General features: G+C 29.5%; 1 protein-coding gene across 1 annotated transcript in view; it reads right to left on the bottom strand.

The window, feature by feature from the left end:
* The window catches only part of LOC129981468 (uncharacterized), a 33,849-nt gene extending 18,521 nt beyond the window's left edge, over positions 1 to 15,328 (bottom strand). Inside the window, exon 1 of the mRNA XM_056092315.1 lies at positions 15,148 to 15,328. Coding sequence (XP_055948290.1) covers positions 15,148 to 15,328 — 181 coding nt within the window. The remainder of the gene's footprint in view (positions 1 to 15,147) is intronic.
* Between the last annotated feature and the right edge of the window lie 3,640 nt (positions 15,329 to 18,968).

The following is an 18,968-nucleotide window of genomic DNA, read 5'->3' as shown; positions in this document are numbered from 1 at the left end:
ATATTACAAAAATTTCAATGGTGTATTCTCAATTTTTTGAGGCAAAATCTGCATATCTTTATTTTAAATGCTTATGAAACTTTTCACTTTAGAAGTTTTTCATTGTTTGTTCTTTATTTTTACTCTAAATTGAAAACCATTTGTTCAGCGTAAAAATAAAAACGTGTTTACATTTCTCGGTAATGTGTTATGTAGGTTGAAAATCGGATTTATTAAGTAAAAGTAAAGTGTACTCTCAATTGTTTGAGCCACTGTATATATATTTTGCTTTAAAATAATACAAAAATTATTTTTGCACTGCAATATTTTCAGAAGTTATCGTGGATGAAATAGCGTGAAAGAAAATTTCATCCATATAGCTCTTTGCTGTTTTAAGTAATAACCCATATAAACAATGTATTGATTAAAAACACTTTTCCAATTCAGACAGATTTAGAAGGGGGAGAATCATCGAAATCTAGAAGTCAATTGTTTTACGGTTTCAATTCTTTCTCTATATATATTGAGAACGTAAGAAAATTGATGGCACTCAAAGAGAAAAAAAAATATTTATCATAAATTTTTATGAATGGAAATACATAAAAATGTGTTGAAATAAACTGATTTTTAAATACTACCGCAAAAAACATGTGCATATATTTTTTTTTTTTTATCATTCACAAACAGAAATTCCTTATGTTTTCTTCAGCAGTAACTTCTAGTTGCCCTTTATCCTTTATTCTTGAATATGGTCCACTTCTTGAAAATTTATTTTCGAAATAACTGCTTTTGTCATTTGGGAATACATTATTTCATGCTATTGTATTGTTGCTTTTTTAATTCCGTTAGCTGCGAAAAATTAACATTATTTTAAACTTTCCCTTTTGGGTGGAGGGGGAATGCATTTTTTTAATTTAAGGATTGGCTTAAGTGCCTTAGCTGAGTTTTACGGTTTCATCAGCGTACAGGGACAATGAGAAAACTAATCATTGTAATAATATGCGGAATAATGATAGGCCATTTCTCCATCGAAATAAAAGGAAAAAATCTTTACTGGCTCCGTATGGCCAGTAAAGATTACTGGCCACAGTTGCAATATGGCTTTTCATGACTTAGGACTGAGAAAAGAATATCTAGCAGAAAGTCAAGAAACACATCAATTTGGAAGCGATATTAGTGGCGAAAAATATGATTTATTTACAGTATCATTTTTTGGACCGGTCTTAAATTCTTTTTTTTATGTCTGAAGATGGTCAGCCAAACTTTCCTTTGTCATAAAATAATGTATTAGATTAGACCACTTATTTTTTAACCATCAATTGACTGAGCTACTTTCTATCAACCTATCTTAAAGAGAGAAAAAAACTCCTTTTCTGTAGATGTTGGTATTGTAAAACAGTAACATTAAAACTATATTATCAGCCTTTAAGTTTTCATCCAATGATTAATAGTCGCCACATGCTTACATCAGAAATTGTCGTGACGTCTACTGTACGGCTTTTTTATTTAAGAGGTGTTGATTCTGCGTAAATAAAATTCTCAAGATATCGATAAAACGTATCTCTTGCCATATAATAAATTGGTTAGGTTTAGAAACGTTTTATATCGCTCCGAATTCGCTCACGTTCGCCGGTCACTAAGAAGCACTTCAACTTTTAAAACTTCGGTATCATTATGTTTTTAGCCTAACCGATCAATTATTTGTAATGATATTTAATAATAGTCTCAAGCAGATTATGCATCAGAAGAATTTTTTGATTATAAGATTGCTTATAATATGTTGCTTATAAGATCTATTCTGACTCTACTTTGAAAAATGCATTTAGAATCCTAGACGGAAACGCCTTAAAAATAACATTTCTGTCAAATTCATGCTAGATAATATTGCTATTTACTTTAGTGTTTCCCTTTGTATATATCAAAGAATGCCAATTCGCCATTTGAAAAGCAAGATATTGCTAAGATTAAAAAGTGCAATAAAGCTGTTACAATTAAAAAAATTTCAATTTTGCTAGAGAATTTAACTATACATTCTTTTAAATTTTGAATCTTCACTAGAAGAAATTGTACTACCTTTCAAAGTCTACATTTTGCACCTTTATGGGCAGGGATTGTTCTGGTTCCTTTGAATTCTAGAAGTAAGAATTCTTTCCATCTGACTGTGCCTACCTTTGAAATGCAGAAGCTATAATATAGCTCGCAACGCTTGCAGCATTTCAAACAGGCACTGAACAGAAGATTTTAACTTTAAAAAACCAGTATAAGGCTTTCCTAGAATGGAAATGAGAACACATTTTACTAATTCTTAGGAAGAAAATCTATTTCTTTTAAAATAGTACAAATGAAGTAATATAAATCATGTTCGCGATGCCTTTGCATTTTCAAGTGGACACTACAAATATATCAACTAATTTTTTTTCTCCCATTGCTGATAATGAAAGTATGAATTTACGGTTTATTTTTTCATAATGCTTAGGCCTCTGTTGAAAATATGCTTTTAATATATATTTAAGAATTTGATAACTGTATTTGGCATCAATGTTTAACTTCATATGTAAGCGATGATAAAAAATTTTATAAACATTTTTAAACATTGTTGAGGTTTAATCTATACTTATAATAAAGCTCAATGTGTGTGTGTGTGTGTGTTGGCGCTCTACAGGCCAGGTCATTTGACATACAGCTATCAAATTTGGTGCATGTATACCTTAGAGGTCGGGAATGTGCACCTGGGGTCCCTTTTTTTGAAATTTTAATTAGAATTTTAATTATTAATTAAAAACTAACTTTCCCGCCAAAAAAATCTTCCATTTTCCCCACCGCCAACTTTTCCGCCAAAAAAATCTTCCATTTTCGCCACCGCCAAATGAGTAAGGCTTTCGGATTTTTTTTCTCCCAACAGTAATGAGGCAAGGGTTAGTATTTTTCGGCGGATTATTTCAAACGATTCTGTTTATTTTCTTAATGTGTGATGCATTTAAAATTAAACATTGTTAATTAATCGATCCTTCAGATTCATTCTGAAGAACTTTTGAATAAAAATAAAACAGAATAAAGAAAATTAAAAATTTCTAATCCGCATAGCGTTACCCCAACTAGCGTAGAAAAAAAATCACGAATTTGCGTTACGTAACTGGCGTTGAAAATTCACGCATGCGCTTTGTGTTCTGAATTCCGCATTGTGTTGACGAATTATTATCAACCGATGCGGACTGGATTTAAATTTTTTTTAGGTTCGTTGCATGTTTTTGTAATTAAAATGTATTTATGTTAGTTATATATTTTTTGTATATGCTTATAGTTTTAAGTGCATCGTTTTTTAAGTAGTTTTTTTAAAACCTGTTTTAAACCGTCTATTTTAAACGATTCGTTTCATTTTCTTAGTGTTTGATGCATTTAAAAGTAAACATTGTTAATGAATCGATCTGCTCATGATGAATCTGAGAAAATTTTGTTGACAAATTCTTGAGATAATACGTAAATTGAAAAGGATATTCTTTAGTGCCCATAAAGTTTAAACGCTCAGTGACTCTATTATCAGTAATCATATTATTAAAAAAATGCTTTGTTTCAGTAAAAAATATTATTATATTAATTGCAGATTAATTCTTTCCACTTTAATTTAAAACATAAATTCTACGGGTGCTAACAGAAAATGAGAGAGATACATATTACGTTATGACTGAAGGCCTTTATAATATTATGAGTGAATTATATGACTATTAAAATTTGAAGTTTTAAAATATTTTGATGAAGAAGCTATTAAAGGAGGAATTGCATAAAATATTTAAATATAAAAATTTTAACGAGCATTAAGATTGGCGAACCGGTTGGTCGACAAATTCTTGAGATATTACATAAATTAAGAAAGATATTTTTTAGTTCCCATAAGGTTTAAATGCTCAGTGACTCTGTTTTCGTTAATCATGTTATTAAAAAAATTAACATTTATTGACGAACACGAACACACTGATATTCACCGTTACTCTGATTAGATATTATAAAATCTGAATAGATAAACATAAACGTGTAAACAGCTGTGCGCCGGTTTCTATGGCAACACAGCTGGAAAGGGAAAAGAAGTTTCCGAAGAAAATTCACGCATGCGCATTGTTCTGATTGTTGTCATGACAACCACTTTCAACAGACGATTTAAATTATTTTTAGGTGAGTTACATGCTTTTGTAAGTAAATTGTATTTATGTTAGTTATATATTTTTTGTATATGCTTATAGTTTTAAGTACATCGTTTTTTAAGTAGTTTTTTTAAACCTGTTTTCAATGATTTAAATTTTTTTTAGGTTAGTTGCATGCTTTTGTAATTAAATTGTATTTATGTTAGTTATATATTTTTTTGTATATGCTTATAGTTTTAAGTACATCGTTTTTAAGTAGTTTTTTTAAACCTGTTTTAGACCGATTATTTTAAACGATTCATTTTATTTTCTTAGTGTTTAATGCATTTAAAATGAAACATTGTTCATTAATCGATCTGTTCATGATGAATCTGAGAAAATTTTGTTGACAAATTCTTGAGATATTACATAAATTAAGAAAGATATTCTTTAGTGCCCATAAAGTTTAAACGCTCAGTGACTCTATTATCAGTAATCATATTATTAAAAAAAAAATGCTTTGTTTCAGTAAAAAATATTATTATATTAATTGCAGATGAATCATTTACACTTTAATTTAAAGCATAAATTCTACGAGGGGTAACAGAAAATTAGAGAGATACATATCACGTTATGACTGAAGGCCTTTATAATATTAAGAGTGAATTATATGACTATCCAAATTTGAAGTTTTGAAATATTTTGCTGAAGAATCTATTAAAGTTGGAATTGCATAAAATATTTAATTATTAAAATTTTAACGAACATTAAGATTGGCGAACCGGCTGATCGCCAAAGGCGGCTAGTATAATATAATATAATTGTATGTAAAAAGACTTAATGCATTCTTAAAGCCTGAGTATTAATTTATTTCTGCAGTACATTGAATCTTTGTAGAATCAAAGAAAATTCCATCGAATAATACTCTGAGGTATAATATAAATTAAGAAACATATTCTGCAGTACAAAAAAAAAAAACCTTCAATATTAAACGTTTCCACTTCTTATGCTTTAGATTAAAATGTTTAGTTTTTGCTGCTGTTTTGTTTTTGAAATAAAAGTTCAAATTTTAAACCGATATGACAGACAGTGACGCAGATTGCATGGAAAATTAAACTTTATGTAGTGAATTATTATTATTATAGTATATAGTGAAAGTACAAGATTATTGAGAGAGTACGTTTTACGTTTTTTTCAAAATTTAAAAGTAAGTTTTAAAAAAATTTGTTGACTAAGTCTTTAAGAATAAACTTTATAACGTATTTAATTAAAAAAAAACTTTAGTAATCATTAATCCCAACGAACCATTGACCAATTAATAACCATCGATCAATGTGTTAAATTGATTAATTATTCTGACCAATTAATTTTTAAAACAACTGAGCAATCACATTAGTTTTAACACATATACTTCGACAAGTATTTAATTTCAATTACTAAAAAGAAGATCAAATGTGTTTTGAGAGAGAAGGTTAAATATGCGATAGTTTCTCACAAGTTTACTGGTATATAATTTCTGATTATAAAATCATATGCCAATTTTATTTATTTACTCCACTACATTTTTCAAATATTATATTCACAAGCTCATGAAGGGATAAACCAGTTTTCTCAAGACGTAGTGAAATTTTTATACCGCATTTCATTCATTTAGCTTATTGCTTTTTCAGGACAAACAGACATAATTCTAAAACTGGCAGTAACAGACTAACAGACATAATTCTATTTTGGTCTCAGGGAAATCTAAATTTAGAGTTAAATCAAAATTTTGAATTTTATGAAGATTATTATTCTTTTTATTTGTACATTTTGATAAAAAAAATATTGGAAAGAAATAGGTGTTATTTTTAATTTTGAATGTTGCTTTTATTTTCATTTAAAATTTTAATTATTATGCATTTTTGAGAAAGCTTTAAACATTCTATATATCTTAACTAATTTTACATATATGTATTATGATAATACATATTAAGTAAATATAATTATTATACTATATATAATGGTAAAATAATGTAAATAATTAATAAATTTTACGACATAATATATATTGCATAAAGATTCTGTTTATCTTTAAAATGATTTATCTTACCAATTCTTTTCTTTATTCTTTAACAAATTATTAAAGTACATAAAGTACATGGAAATTAATGTATTATTTTACAGATATATGCTGCGGCGGTGTAGAATATCTTGTAGAATCGGCTACTGAATGTAAGTTGCTTATTTTAATTGTGATATTTTTTTTTCATTTTTGAAACACCAAGTGAATTATTTTTAAATACATTTATTCAACTGAAATTACTTATTATTTTTATCGGATTAGTTCAAATTCAAAGTATTTGGACAAATATAATGAGTAGGTCATGCGTATAGAAATAAATCGCTTTTGCAACACAGTAGCAGCCATGGTGAAGTAGCTCTTAGTCAGTGAATTAGTTGAAACAAAAAGATATAACAGATGAAGTATATAATAAATATTTAATAGAGTATATATTCGTATGTTGTAGAGTATATATTAGTTATTAATAGTTCAATAACTCATTTGAATAAATAACGACGTACGAAGTTTGTATCGCTACGAGCAACGGGTTATTTAAACGCTTTAATTCTTCAATTACTCTTGATATTGTACTTTACTTGTATATGTCCCACTACTTGTGACTCCTAATGTTATTCATAAAGCTGTGTCGTTTAGAATTAGTTTTAAATACATATATTAATCACTTACCAGATATTTGTTCATAACATAAAACCCCAATATTGATAGAAATGCTGCAAACAGAACTGAATTATTTTAGTAATTATACATATTGAAGTCTCCAGACAATGGTTGTAATCTATCGTACTTACAACCACGAAATTAGCACACAAATAGTTGCAATGTTAAATCGTAATCATAGTTTCGGAAGATTTTTTCACGTATTTTTATAGTATCTTTTTCTGATAATTGTAGAACAAGAAATCCGTACATCATCAATGAGAACAGACAATTAGTGTTTTAAAAAAAAACTCCTACCTCTAACAAAATTTACCGAATAATTTTTGAAAAACATTTAGTTTTGCTAAAGGACTTTAATAATTAAATCTAAAATACTGGCATTCGACATTGTATTGATTAATGACCACCAAGGTCTTCACTGAATACTACCGAGGATAGTGACACAAAATACCGCTACATTTAGCCCTAAAACACATGCTGTGCCTCGAGAAATAATAAACGTTCTCTAACGTTAAACTAAATCCTTAAGAAGGTATCCGATTGTCATTTGAAAAATTATTTTTCTTTTTTTTAATTCTTATGTATGTACTTTCACTAAAAAAATGACAAAGAGGACTGGGAAAAAAGAAGGAACTCAAATTAGTCTTATTTACATAATATTTCTTCAAGGCTTAAACTGATCAACCTAAAAAATTATTTATTTATTTACTTCAGGTTCCATAGAAATTATTTCATGCATAGATTAAAGGAATTATTAGAATTTTAATTTCATAGAAATTATTTTTATCTTTTGAAGTATATAGATCCAGATAGAATAATTTTAAATTTAACTAGGCTTTCTTTCTTTAACATTTTACTGGTTTTTAAAAATCTTTTTTAAAAATATATTTTTCGCTGCACTTATTTCAATTGGAAATCGTTCTGTTAAATTATTTTAATTCAAAATTACTGATATCACTTAGAATATTATTTTAGTCGATGGCACCGATTTTATTTCCTCAACTTAAGTTGATCATTAATTAGTTTAGAGGGTGAGCCTACTGAATCATGAAAATGATTTTTATTGTATTTAAATTTCAATCGCATCGTTTTTGCAGCCAGAATTCTAATTTTATAGTTCTCTATTAAAAAAAAAAAAAACATATTTGCATTCACATTTTCTTGTTTCGATGTTTTATCTGTATTTTATCAAACAGACAAAAAATTATTTAAATGTATAAAATAAATTTTTGTTTGACTCCTTCTTCATACCTTTATTTTATAGTTTCATTTAGCTGGTATTCATCGCATTACGACCAAAGTCTTTCATGTTCAATTAGTTTTGATATAAATAAACATAGAAAGTTTACTTACATTTCAAATTACTGAATAAATTTATAAAAAAAATTATATTGTACTTAGCAGAAGAATTTTTAAATCGGGCAGAAAAATTACATTTATTTATTTGAAAATCCATTTTTCATTCTGCAATTTTTTTTTTTTTTTTTTTTTTGGCATTCTTTCCGTAGATTTTTATTTGTACCCCTTTTTTATTATCTTTGATTAAAAAAATAGTTACCTGTTTGTATTTATAAATTTCCTAAGAAGATAACTCATACAAAAGATATAAATTTTTATCTTTTCATTTACGGATAATATAGATATTGCTTTAGTAGAAATTTTCCTTTATTTGCGACTTTATACTGATATTATGAAATATTATCTTTAGAATAATTTCGTTTTCCCGTGGAGAGTTAATCTGTTTATAGATGTTTTTATTCTATTCACATTCCCTATTGTATTATTATAAGTGTGATGTCGGAATTTATTGTTGACTAGCCGCCTTTGGCGACCAGCCGGTTCGCCAATCTTAATGTTCGTTAAACTTTTAATAATTAAATATTTTATGCAATTCCAACTTTAATAGATTCTTCAGCAAAATATTTTAAAACTTCAAATTTTGATAGTCATATAATTCACTCATAATATTATAAAGGCCTTCAGTCATAACGTGATATGTATATCTCTAATTTTCTGTTACCCCTAGTAGAATTTATGCTTTAAATTAAAGTGTAAATGATTAATCTGCAATTAATATAATAATATTTTTTACTGAAACAAAGCATTTTTTTAATAATATGATTACTGATAATAGAGTCACTGAGCGTTTAAACTTTATGGGCACTAAAGAATATCTTTCTTAATTTATGTAATATCTCAAGAATTTGTCAATAAAATTTTCTCAGATTCATCATGAACAGATCGATTAATGAACAATGTTTCATTTTAAATGCATTAAACACTAAGAAAATAAAATGAATCGTTTAAAATAATCGGTCTAAAACAGGTTTAAAAAAACTACTTAAAAAACGATGTACTTAAAACTATAAGCATATACAAAAAATATATAACTAACATAAATACAATTTACTTACAAAAGCATGCAACTAACCTAAAAATAATTTAAATCATCCGTTGAAAGTGGTTGTCATGACAACAATCAGAACAATGCGCATGCGTGAATTTTCTTCGCCAGTTAGGTAAAGCAAATGCGTGAATTTTTCTACGCCAGTTGGGGTAACGCTAGGCAGATTATACATTTTTAATTTCCTTTATTCTGTGTTATTTTAATTCAAAAGTACTTCAGAATGAATATGAAAGATTGATTCATTAACAATGTTTCATTTTAAATGCATAAAACATTCAGAAAATAAACAGAATCGTTTAAAACAATCCGCCGAAAAATATTAACCCTAGCCTCATTACTGTTGGGAGAAAAAAGAAACGGAAGCCTTACTCATTTGGCGGTGGGGGAAATGGAAGATTTTTTTTTTGGCGGAAAGGTTGGCGGTGGGGAAAATGGAAGATTTTTTTGGCTGGAAAGTTAGTTTTTAATTAATAATTAAAATTCTAATTAAAATTTCAAAAAAAGGGACCCCAGGTGCACATTCCCGACCTCTAAGGTATACACGTACCAAATTTGATAGCTGTATGTCAAATGACCTGGCCTGTAGAGCGCCAACACACACACACACACACACACACACACATTGAGCTTTATTATAAGTATAGATATAGATTAGGCAAAACAAAGAACAGTAAAACGCGAAAAGTCAAAAGGGAGCAAGGTTCTTATCTTTTAAATACTGGAAAAAAAAGAATATTAATATTTCTTCACCTGAATCCCTGTTTTTGAAAAATGATTTTAACTTTCATTTCAACATAATCTAAAAGTTTTTACAGAAGTGTGCTATCAGAGAATATTTCACTTGATTGAAAGTAATTAAAAAACGCATTTTTTTTCCTTCAAAAATGTGAGTGGGGGATGTCATTCTTTCATATTCCAAATGATTTCAATAAAATTTAATTAGTGAAGGTCTTTCCATATTTTTTGAATTTATATATCACTTATGTTTTTGCATAAGTGAATCTGTAGAATTTCATAGCATAACTTTTGGATGCTGCAAATTTTCTAAAAGACACGACAAAGGTAAGAAATTTGTATATATATATATAATCAGTTTTACAAATTTTTATTCATTAAAAATAAAAATTTTATGAACTTTATAACTTTAAAAGAAGTTTTGTGGATGCATCGATTAGTTGTAAAGAACTGAAGCAAGTTAGCAACTGAAAAAAATATCGCTAACTCAAAGATTAAAATTAGCATTAAAAGTAGTACCAAATAATCCGTTAAAACATGAAAATTAGCAGATTGATGTATTAAAATGGAAATTTAAACTTTTTTCAATATTACATTTTTTTATAAATACAATCAAGTACTCTTTATTTAATCTAATAAATTATTTAGGCGATGCTCTGTCAAAAAAAAAAGACACTATCAAAGCTATCCTTCCTAAATGTTTTTCTCATTTTCGCAGGCCTTCTGTTTTTTCTCATTCATATGAAAAAAGAAGACTTGCGGCTGGCTGTAACTCAGAAACTGACTGTTGAGGTAAGTATTCGTTTTAACTTTTATCTTAGAGCCACAATGTAGAAGTTCGCTTGGATTGGCATACTTTTGTCTGACGTAAGTGTGATCTAAATTTAAGCAGTCTTTAGTATCGCCTGTCTGGTTGCTATCCTTAGCTCGACCATCGCGAGAGGCATCAGCATTTGTTTCGTTTCCGCAATGCATCGGTTAGGAATGCGAAACAATTGTCCTATCAAATTGATATTTTCATATCATTAATCCCCAAATATGCAAAATTTAAAGTTAATCCTGAAATCAGTTTAGGATTAATTGTTTTTTTTAGATTAAATGTTAATCTTTGACAGAACTGTTTATGCCAATCTACAAATTATAATTTAATTTAAATGGCATTTAATGTCATGAGTTAAAAATGTATCCTACAGTAACATCAGTCCGGTATCATCTGAGCATTTTAATTAATACTTTTATTATAAAGGTGTGAAAAAAATCTGTAATAAGAAACATAAAACAAAACATATATTTGTCTGTCTATTACAAAAAACCATCTAAAATGATGAACATTGCCTAAGCTGTCCTTATATTCATTTCTAAGTCAGCAATGCTTTTTTTAATCAATTATTTCTAAGACATTTAATTAAAAAAAGGAAACGATTATGATGAATTATTAAATAAAAATCGTTATTTAAGTGAACTAAAAATAATAATTCAAATGTCTGCACTCCCTATGTACTTCTATATGGCAAGTATAGAGTATAAAATACGAAACTAGAAATCTAATTGCAATGCATAAAAAATGTGCTTGAATCTATCCCAATAAAAGCCCCACAATAGAACTATTATTTTCACAGTCGTAAGAGTTTTTTAACTGTTTTAAATTTTTGCTAATTCAAATAAAGTTAGAAGGGCATGAAAAATACCACAAATGAGAAAGTAGTATTTTAAAGCAAGATTTTTTATCACGAAGATTGTTACAGCTGCCTTTTTACAATAATTACTATCCCAACTCGAATGGACTTCCAAATGAAATTCAAATATAAAGAAAACAGAAACTCAAAATTTAATCTCAGGATAATTATCACTTCATTAGAATACAATGATCATAGAAAATGTGCAGTGGATCAACACACCTTTTTATTCGTACACAATTATTCTCGCAAATCAGAAGGGAAAAGAAAAAAAGGGGGAATCTTGACTAAATACAAGTTGACAATTAATTCCTGATAATCATTACAAATATGTGTTTCAATTAAGTTTTAATTAAATTAAGGATATTTATTGTCATTTGAAATTTTTTTGGAGAGAAATAAGAAACAAATGGCTGTCTGATAGCAAATATTATCTACCTAATGCCTTATATGACGAATTTCCATTCTGAAACATGTAATCATTCTCTTAAAAAATCCTTTGAAGACTTTTTGAAATTGGAATAAAACGAGACACATTAAAATTTGAATATTCTCAAGCTTTATTTTATTTCGAGCTAATTATTAAATCAAGAAATCATAAATACTTTACACTGAAAGTCTAAACATGTATATTTAATCTCCGAATTTTTTTGTTTTTATACGATTACAGGATATAATGTAGAAGTTAATTTATTTATTAACACTGTACTTTATTTTTTTTACGAAAAATAAAAGCTTCATAAGTCTTCAATTGTTTTAAAATTTTGTTATTCTGTTTGTCGTTTTAAATTTTATGTATAAAAATGACTTTCGTAAATTGTTTTGATTCCTTCGTGCCTTTTTTAACATAAAGTTTCCTAAGACATTTTACTCTTCTTTTTATTTCATAATAAAATTTTAAAATAGTTAAAATTTTTGAATTTGATATTATCGATGTATAGAATATTATTGTTGGTAATTTAAAACTTATGAATTTTATTTGGGAAGGATCATCTTAATATGCATAACAGCATATTACTAACTCTCAAACTAATCAGAATCCCGATCAATTGAATTTGGAATGGAAAAGAAGAGACAAGGCATAAAGAAGGTGAATTGAAATACAAATGTGCATAACATTAAATATAAGTAACAAAACCTTTATGAAAAATAAAATATTACCGTAAAGTTAGAAAAGGAACACAATGCAGAATATACAGAATACTAATCCAAAAAGAAATTGCAGAAATGCCAAAATAAATTATAAAAAATTATTAATATACAAAAACTGAAAATAGTGGGAATTAGTTGGCTTTTTGGTTAAGTAGTATGCAATCGATATATTTCAAAAAATTATTTACTTCTCTTATAATGTGCTATTACTGAAAAAAAAACTTGATGAATTTTTTGATGCACGTGTTACTAAAAAAACCCAAAAGATATTCTATTTGAAAATGACGTCTAAGTTTATTTCAAAAATTTCAGATAAAGGGAAATAAGATAATTTATTATCCGAATAACTTTAAAATGCCCAAAAGGAAAACTTTTTGAAAAATGTGGTATATTTTTTTAATATTATTAAAAAACAGAAATATTATAGAACATAATAGCTATAAATCAATCAACTGTGAAAAAGCTTTGCGTTTTAAAGATTATAAATTAATATTTCAATTACTATCTATACAGAGACGAAGTTATTTATTCGCACATAATTCCTCCTAACTATTAATTAAACATAATTAATAGTTATAGTTGCCCTCCCTTGTGAATTTTGCAAAAAGATCAAAATGTGTTATTTTACAGCAACAAAGTTTATTTTTATCATCCAAATTTCTTTCATTTCAAAACAATGATTGAAATTCGAACAAATCATGAAAGAAACATAAACGTCTAATTCTAATTCTTTTAAATGAATGGAATATTCTTTAAACCAAGCGTTTCACTCCTTTGGCAATCCAAAGGAATTAGATGTTCATCTTCCGGATTCTCAAAGCCTTGCCTTTGATTTGGCACTTTTCCACAGAGCATAGTATCAGAGGGATTCTTCCACTTGAAGTTATTGTGCACATTGTTATATTTTACGATTTCTGAATAAATAATCTAAATGAAATTCCGAAAATACCTAAACTAACTTATTAACGTTTCTGCATATCATTCATGTTAATTTTTAAAACTATTTTTATACAGAGCTCTAAATTTAATCCAAAATGTGTTTATTGTTTTTTCGGTGACGACAAATTTAAAGAAAGAATTAATCAGGGTTTTGTTTGTTTGTTCTGTAGGAATATACTGACCCTACTAGATTTCTTCCAATAAAAACTGCATATATATACAGAGTGGTATTAAAAAAACAACATTTGCCCATTTATGGACCTGTAATGGTTGACTTATTCAACTGATATGAAAGGTATGAGCTCGGGATTTTATGAATAACAACAAAGTGGCGTTTATAGTTACGGTTATAGGTACAGAAACTTGGAATTTTCGAATGGTAATACCAAAGTCTTTGCTTTGCAAAATGTTCACAAAAAAAGCTAAAGAGCGTTGGTAGAACGGTGCGTGTATCATTAAAAAAGACGCTTTATGAATACACAAAAAAACAGCTCTGCGAACGAAAAAAATCGTAATCGAGGTCGCACGGAGGTATTTTGTATATGACAGAAGCAAGTCACCAATCATTGAGAAAAGAAAACTCTTATTTCGATAACACACTTCCATATGGGTGCCATCATAAGTAACTGATCATTATCTGAGGGAGACTGTGAACAATAAAGCCGAATGTAACATAACGGGAGGCTATTTGCAATCTCGTCTTTGATAAAGTCTTTCAAATCCAGCAAAGTTTGTGGATTGCCCATGTACACTAAATGTTTGAGATATCAGAGTCGTGCTCGAATCAGTATGGAAACATGCGGAGAGCACAGTTCAATGGCTTTAGAACTTTTGTTTTCGGTATATCCAACTGTCGAACTGCATCTCTTGCAATTTACGTATGTCCTAAAATCATTATGTGACACAGCTCTAATAGCGTCCTCAGAAGCAGTTAGTCTTCCAAATCGTGGTATATCACAGGTATAGCCAGTTAGTTTCTTCGAATCTCTTTACTAAATTATGCAGAACTTGCGAGATACATCGCAATATATTTGGAGATGGTTTCGACTTAAAACACGCAAGGCGTCTGCAGCATTCATCCCTATTTCATTATAGTTTACCAACCCACCAAGAAATTTCGCTGGCAGAGTCATTTGGTATGTACGCCCGGGTTCCCAAACGTGGATTTTTATTAATTTTCTATGCTGAATATCTGACGAACGGCATTCTGTGATTAGTGTATTGCCTCTGTAACAGGAAAATTCTCTCCAAGCGCCCCGATCGTGTTTTTTTCCCATTCGCAAAGCTTTTATTTGTGTATTTATAACGCTTCCGTTTTCTGAGATACAAGTACCGTTACAATGCTGTTTAAGATTTCGTAAGCGCTGAACATTTTGCGACGGGGAAACGGAAGCAGAACCATTCGAAAATTTTGAGTGCATGTACCTATAACCATAACCATGAACGCCACTTTGTTGTCGTTCACAGAATCCCGAGCTCCTCGAGTATCTTGCCTAATGTGGCGGAAAACAGTCCGGATAGGCCGCTGTTCTATGAACTCGTTTCTTTGCCCACCAATACCAGAGGACGAAGTTTGTATACCAAAACTCGCTGTTATAATACGCATTTTCTCACTTCATATTTAATACTAAGCCCTCCATTTATCTTAAATCACGTAGAATGTGAATTTCCGAATACTGTACTTACTATGCATTTATGGTCAGAAACAGCGGCAAGAAATGAGGTTCATTTCACTCTGAAAACACAAAGAACAATAAGCAGAATGCTACTCTTTTCCTATCACAACTCGTATTTTGAGCTCGACACATAAGAGATGCGAGAAGCAGACATTGCTTCTCGCATTCTGCTTCCAATGCCTTGACAACGTTGCCAATGCAGCGCCTTACCTTCCTCATTTAATTACGATTAAAAAAACTAGGCTGGATAGTACAAAAGCCGAATATTTGCGAATCGGATACACGGGAGAGTACTATACACACGCACACCCACACACACACACACACACACACATATATATATATATATATATAGTACAACAAAACAATTAGAAAATATCATATTTTTGGACATGAACTGCGGATAAGGAAATGTTTTCTTGATTAATCTATTATGTACTAGCCGCCTTTGGCGACCAGCCGGTTCGCCAATCTTAATGTTCGCTTAAATTTTAATAATTAAATAGGTTGAACCGGAGTTTAACCCCCTTCTTCGCCAAGTTGCGATAACGCGCCAAAGCTGGCAATCTTTATTATGCACTATAATTGAACATCTGCTCCTTTGCTTTTGAACATTTCGCAAGGCCGTTGTTGGCGATTTTTTAAAATTTCGCCAAGCAAGGGGTTAAACTCCGGTCGTGCCATTAAATATTTTACGCAATTCCAACTTTAATAGATTCTTCAGCAAAATATTTTAAAACTTCAAATTTTGATAGTCATATAAATCCCTCATAATATTATAAAGGCCTTCAGTCATAGCTTGATATGTATCTCTCTAATTTTCTGTTACCCCTCGTAGAAATTATGCTTTAAATTAAAGTGTAAATGATTAATCTGCAATTAATATAATAATATTTTTTACTGAAACAAAGCATTTTTTTTAATAATATGATTACTGATAATAGAGTCACTGAGCGTTTAAACCTTATGGGCACTAAAGAATATCTTTCTTAATTTATATAATATCTCAAGAATTTGTCCACAAAAATTTCTGACTCATCATGAACAGATCGATTCATTAACAATGTTTCATTTTAAATGCATCAAACACTAAGAAAATAAAATGAATCGTTTAAAATAATCGGTCGAAAACAGGTTTAAAAAAACTACTTAAGAAACGATGTACTTAAAACTATAAGCATATACAAAAAAATATATAATTAACATAAATACAATTTACTTACAAAAGCATGCAACTAACCTAAAAAATAATTTAAATCATCCGTTGGTTGTCATGTCAGCAATCAGAACACAGTGCGCATGCGTGAATTTTCTTCGCCAGTTATGTTAACGCAAATGCGTGAATTTTTCTACACCAGCTGGGGTAACGCTATGCAGATTATACATTTTTAATTTCCTTTATTTTGTGTTATTTTAATTCAAAAGTACTTCAGAATGAATCTGAAACATGGATTAATTAACAATGTTTCATTTTAAATGCATAAAACATTAAGAAAATAAACAGAATCGTTTGAAATAATTCGCCGAAAAATGTTAACCCTAGCCTTATTACTGTTGGGAGAAAAAAAAACTAAAGCCTTACTCATTTGGCGGTGGGGAAAATGGAAGATATTTTTGGCGAAAAAGTTGGCGGTGGAGAAAATGGAAGATTTTTTGGCGGGAAAGTTAGTTTTTAATTAATAATTAAAATTTCAAAAAAAGGGACCCCAGGTGCACATTCCCGAACTCTAAGTTATACATGTACCAAATTTGATAGCTGTATGTGAAATGACCTGGCCTGTAGAGCGCCAACACACACACACACACACACACACATTGAGCTTTATTATAAGTATAGATAGATGTTGTAAGGTATCAGAAAAGGGAAAGGAAAACGAACAAAGAATAATTAAATTTTATTGATGATATTTAGCGTTAAAATAAAAATGCGAAATTCGTGCTTAATATATAAAAAAAAAGCAAAAAAAATTCGTTTCTTGGATAGAAATGAGTTTTTATAAGGGTTATGGCCAAAAGCAATGTCGCACACCCACGAGGCATCGGTTCAATGAGGCTATCAATAAGGAACTGGGATATTCTCGCCCACTCTAGTAGAAGACGGCTTTCCAGCTGCTGTATTGTTTCTGGAGGTGATGAGCTACTAGCAACCCTTCTCCCCAGAATATCTCAAATGTGTTCTATTGGGTTCATATCTGGGAAATATGCTGATGAATCCATTCGAAGAATACCTTCATCGCAAAGGAAATCCACTAGCTGAGCACAATATGACCTGGCTTTATCATCCACAAAAATGAATTCATCCCTGATTGCGGCATCGTAAAGGACCACAGGTCTAAAGATCTCATCCTGATATCGCGGAGACATTAGTGCTTCATTTCTGATAATGTGTATGTCGGTGCATCCATTGATACAAAAACCGGCTCAGACTATCACTCCTCCTCCACCAAACAGACACTTTCGTGCATAAATGCAAGATTATCTGAGTTCTGGGTTCTCTTCATAAGATAATTCGTCTATTGTCAGGTTGTACACTAAAACGGGACTCGTCCATGAAGAGTCAATTGCTCCACTCATCTCGTCCTCAAACTGAGATGTTCCTGTACCCACCTTCTGCAAGCAGCACAGTAAGCCACTGTTAACGAAACAAATCATAGGTTTGCGAGCATACAAACTCATATACCGGAGTCGGTTTCCAAGATTTGAATCGAAACTCTCGTACTAATAGCATTCTGAAGGTGCTGTTGCAATAAAGTGGCATTCATAATGCGGTTTCTTCTGGTCATTAATATTGCACATAGAGTTTTATTTTGTGTTGTCACAGGCGTACGACCTTGTCCTGATCTTCGGTGAACACTTGTAGTTTCCAAAAACCGACTCCATACTCTGTAAATTACACTGTTTGAAATTCCTAAAAATTCACAATTATTCATAGCATATGAAAGTTATAAAATTTTAAACTTTGCCTAATTAGAAAAAAATCCGTCCTAATAATGAAGATGAATGTATGTGACTAAGTTGATGATCTATTGCTCAGACAGTTTGATTTACAAATATCACATGCATACTTTGGTGAATAAAAATGGGCACTTCGCAGCGATTTAAAAAAAAAAATTATTTATCAGTTTAAATAATTAAAAATTTAGTGAAATTTTGGTGTTTTTTTTATTATAACTTTCAAAGATATTAGAATCACCAAAATGCTTCTTATATCATCTAAAATTTCAATAAAAAAAAAAACATTGTTTCAACGATAGCAATTTTTATCGTATAATTTTGTTTCGATTATTAATCAATTTAAAAATACATTTTAAGCGTATTTTACAATAAATTTTAGCCTCGCTCAAATGTAATTCACATCATTTCCATTGCTGCTACTGATATTTCACTTAGACATTTTTTTTACCTTATTGATAACCAAGATATGAAAATTCGAAGCAGGTTTTTTTGCGCATTGAGTATATTTCAGTATAAGTTTAAAGAGCCAAACTCGAAAGAAAACATCTGATGGCCGCTTTAGAAATTCTAAACCTTTACCTGTGGTTCTATTTGACTCATAAGGATTGAATACTA

This window comes from Argiope bruennichi, chromosome 8 (assembly GCF_947563725.1).
Source record: "Argiope bruennichi chromosome 8, qqArgBrue1.1, whole genome shotgun sequence".
NCBI classification, from domain to species: domain Eukaryota; kingdom Metazoa; phylum Arthropoda; class Arachnida; order Araneae; family Araneidae; genus Argiope; species Argiope bruennichi.
Note: the sequence above shows the minus strand (reverse complement) of the source record. Positions and strands in the feature narration are given on the sequence as shown.